The 3,939-nt window shown below is 47.7% G+C and overlaps 1 protein-coding gene across 1 annotated transcript; it reads right to left on the bottom strand.

Annotated features, from left to right (window-relative positions):
• Positions 1-412: 412 nt before the first annotated feature.
• LOC133911648 (uncharacterized) lies at positions 413-3,312 on the bottom strand. Its single transcript, XM_062353982.1, has 2 exons — positions 2,831-3,312; positions 413-2,727 (listed from the first exon to the last, which is right to left on the bottom strand). Exons 1-2 carry the CDS (start codon positions 3,137-3,139, stop codon positions 2,161-2,163), a joined length of 876 nt encoding a protein of 291 aa, XP_062209966.1. The 5' UTR covers positions 3,140-3,312; the 3' UTR covers positions 413-2,160.
• Positions 3,313-3,939: the final 627 nt, after the last annotated feature.

Below are 3,939 nucleotides of genomic sequence, written 5' to 3'. Positions count from 1 at the left end.
TTCCATCTCATCACTAATGTGATGCAACGCAACAATGTATTCGGTACACGTGCAGGGGATGCAGAGGTACACATGATCAGAGCTGAGTGCACGTACTATCAAACTCAGTCAAGTGCTGAGATCTGATCAAGATCTCATGGAGCAGAGTAACGAGACGACTAGTCCAGAAACTCGGTCTCTCGCCGAGCATGCAGTAATGTACAGAGGTTCTGAATAGATCTACAGGGCCTCATGACCTGTCCAGATTATTTGATTAGGGCATTTGTTTACGCGCCGGACACAGAAATAAAGAACACAAAAGAGAAACGCGTAGATCGAGGCAGATATATATACTCCTGCGATCCTATCAGCATGCCCTTGCTTCTTTCTTCACAATCCAACCTGAGATTAGCTTGCAGAGTACAGCAGCCTCCGCTTAAACAACTCCGAATTTTTTTTCCTAGAACATAGCAAGCTCCACAAGCTAACTTCGATGGTTCAATTCGGCAGTACGTCAGCAGATCCATAGTAAATGTTCATTGAACACAGAATTCAAATAGTTTACCGACTTGTGTTTTGAGACAAGGATAAGTTCGATTCGTATAAATCCAATTTTTAATCCTAAACTACTAAACTAGACATAGTACAACCCAAGTGATGAAATTAGATAAAATACTCCGGCATCCAAACCATTCCGATTTTAGTATGTCAACGTGGCAGTGTTTTTGCTTACGGAGTAGATCAGTCAGAAAAAATGAAAACAGTTCAAGAAAAATAGAAGAAAAAAACAGATTTAAAAAAATAAAAATAGAAAAATCAGAAAAATTTAGGAAAAAACTAGAAGGTTAAGAAAAATAGAAAAAATAGAAAATAGAAAAAAAATATTTTTGAGTTTTCAACTGTCACAAAAGTCTAATTGTTAAGCGGCTAAATTTAGTTAATGTCAGGGTTTTAAGATCAGAAGGTTAGAGATTGAAGGATTTCTATAGATACCAGACTACTCCCTTCTAATAACCTCCCAACTTGCCTTCTAACAAACTCTCTAAACCTGTATCCATGAAAACCACTATCTCTAACCCTGTTGAACTTTAATATTAATGGTAACAATAGCTAAATTTAGTCGCTTGACAGTTAGACTTTTTTTTATGGTTGAAAGACAAAAATGAATATTTTTTCTTCTAATTTTTTTATCTTTTTCTATTTTTCATTTTTTATAAAAAATATGTTTTTTCTATTTTTTGACTTTTTTTTATTTTCCTGACTTTTTTTACGCATCCGCCACATCAGAAAAACATTGTCACATCATGCTGATGTGCACTAAAATCAGGGTGGTTTAGAGGCTGGAGGGTATTTTCTTCGGTTTAGTCACTCGGATGTTATAAGATGTATGATTTTGTAGTTTAAAGCTGAAAATAAAACTTTTGTGAAAGTTGAAAGGTGTAAATCAGACTTATACCTTTGAGATAAAGCCATCATAATAGCCCTGTTGCTTCGCAACTAATGGAAGTACTCCTCTCCTCAACCACCTGCCATTTTTTTTTCATAGATAAGAGGAGGAGGAAGAAAAGAAAGAGGGAGAAGAAAGAGTTGAGGAAGAGGAAGAGAGAGTTGGATGATCCAAGGCATCTCTGCATCAGCAATCGCCACTGAGACTGCATCAGCGCTAGAAGCAGGAAAATATCACTCGCAACTGGGAGTCCAAATCCAGGAGTCGGAGAGCGTTGTCAATGCAGTTCCCGGCATGCTCTGCGCAATTGGGAGTGAAATTACCGAAAACATGTAAGAAAGCAACAAAAACTGCCTATACGGTCGATTCTCCATTGTCAGGTTTCGCTGCTTGCTCATGGTTTCAAAACAAAAAGGTTTCGCTGCTTGGAACAACGATGAAAACAAAAGAATCAGATGGGTTTCGGTCCAGAACTCGTTTTCTTTTATCTCTTCGAACTAACACTACATTTTATTTTGTCTCCTCTCTCCTCCTCCATACTTACCAGCACTAGTTACTACTACTCCGCAGGGAAAATGAAAACCCGTGAAAAGGGTAAAAAGGAAAATATAAAGAATAAAAGAGGGAAAAAATAAAGCAGAACATTTGCGTCCAGTCCCTGTAGAGTGCAGAAGGACCGCACTGCAAATTCCCGAAGAATAAAAGGGAAAAAGAAACTGCAGAAACGCCCTCAGTTAAGCAGTGGACCCACCTCCCTCGCCATCGCCGGCGAGCTCACCGGTGGAAGCCTCAGGCGGAGGGGGAAGCTCGCGATCGTAGGGGGAGAGCCACTTGGCGCGCATATACTCGGGCTTGCGCCAGGGCGGGAGGTGGAGGCCGCGCTTCTTGAGGCTGGCGCGCGCCGCGTCGGCGGCGGCGGCCACGAGGAGGCGCAGGCGGTCCTCTTTCCCGACGAATACCGACGGCAGCCGCTGCAGCACGGCGCGGTACGCCTTGGTGGGCCGCGCAACCTCGAACGCGGACCGGAAGTCGACGTCCACGAGAACGCGCTCGGGCTCCCCGCGCTCGGAGGCGGCGGGGAGGAGGACGTCCATGTACGAGTGCTCCCCGGCAGGGTGGGAGGAGGATTTCTCCCAGCGGGACAGGCAGACTGCGGCGTCGTGGCCCGCAGCGCGGAGGGACTCGGCCAGGAGGCGGAGGAGGTCGCGCTTGCGCGCGCCTGCCGCGCGGTGGCGCTCGACGAGGGTGGAGACGTCGGCGAGGAGATTGCGCTCCCGGAGGCTGGCGCAGTGGACGAGGCCCTGCACGCGCGCGTAAGGCAAGAGTCCAGAAATGGTAAGCTCGAGCGCCAGGCCAAGAGGATAGCAATTACTAAGAGTTAAGAAGCAGTCACTACTACACTACCTTGATGGTCTCTGCGATGTCGGTGGCCGCGGCCTCCGCCGCAGAGGGGCCGTCTTCGTCGTCGGAAGTGTCGCCGGCGTGGAAGCAGTTGCAGCACCGCGCGGCCGCGCCCCGCTCGCCGCCGCCGCCGTCCTCCAAGAAGCTCCGCACCATGCCGTCCAGGCACACCGAGCTGGGCTCCGACAACTCATCCTTCTCCCCACCGCCGGGGGCCGACGGGAGCCGCACCGCCGGCGAGACCCGCAGCACCTGCCGCTCGAACAGACGCTTCAGGCGCGACTTGGCCGGCGCCGCAGGGGACGGATCCATCTGTGAGGCCCTCGTGTCAGCACAAAGCGAATCAACGAAACGACAACGGCGGTGTCACTGGATCGATCTGTGAGGCATAGCCGTAGCAGGTGATCTGATTCTTCGATCGGTGCGGCTAGTTTTTTTTTTTCCTTTTCTTTTCTTTACAGATTTATTCTCTGCTTGTGTTGATCTCTTGGGAAGAATACGAAGAGCGAGTGTAGAAGGGGGACTGGGTTTTAAAGGGGTCGCCAGTGATGACGTGGCGGACGGAACTGAGGCGTGGCTTCCGGCCTGTCCTGAACGTTATCCTACGTGTTCGATGACATGTGGGCCGGATAAAATCCTTACTGAATTGCCCTCGCTTGGCCTGTAGTGTCGTAGTCTGTTGAGCTCAGTGGCAAAGCTACTAATATTTGTAGAGACCATGTGCAGTTTGGGTATTCTGCAGGTGACAGGAGAAATAGAGGTGGCGATCTGACGGTCTCGTGTTTGTGCAGATCTTTTTAGGCTTAGGAAGAGGTGAGAAAGCTTTATTTGCTACCCGCATTTGCTGTGGCGATCTAGGCGGATTTTTTAAGGCATTTGCTCTCAATTTTTGCTACAGTTAGACAGAAAAAAATGCTTCTTCTGCTTGATTATGTTCATGGCGTGTCCCACTCAGTATCTGGTTAGTACTAGCGAGTGGGACCATAAGTTCACAAACCCACCTGTCAGTGCCATGGCTACTGACAAAAAAGCTTTCAGCTTAGAGTTGCATTCAGAGTTTACCATCTGCGTTATGGGAATGAAATGCCTTTGTAAATGGTGTAACTCCTTGT

This window comes from Phragmites australis, chromosome 3 (assembly GCF_958298935.1).
Source record: "Phragmites australis chromosome 3, lpPhrAust1.1, whole genome shotgun sequence".
Lineage (NCBI taxonomy): Eukaryota > Viridiplantae > Streptophyta > Magnoliopsida > Poales > Poaceae > Phragmites > Phragmites australis.
The sequence above is the reverse complement of the archived record's forward strand: the minus strand, read 5'-3'. Positions and strand labels throughout refer to the sequence as shown.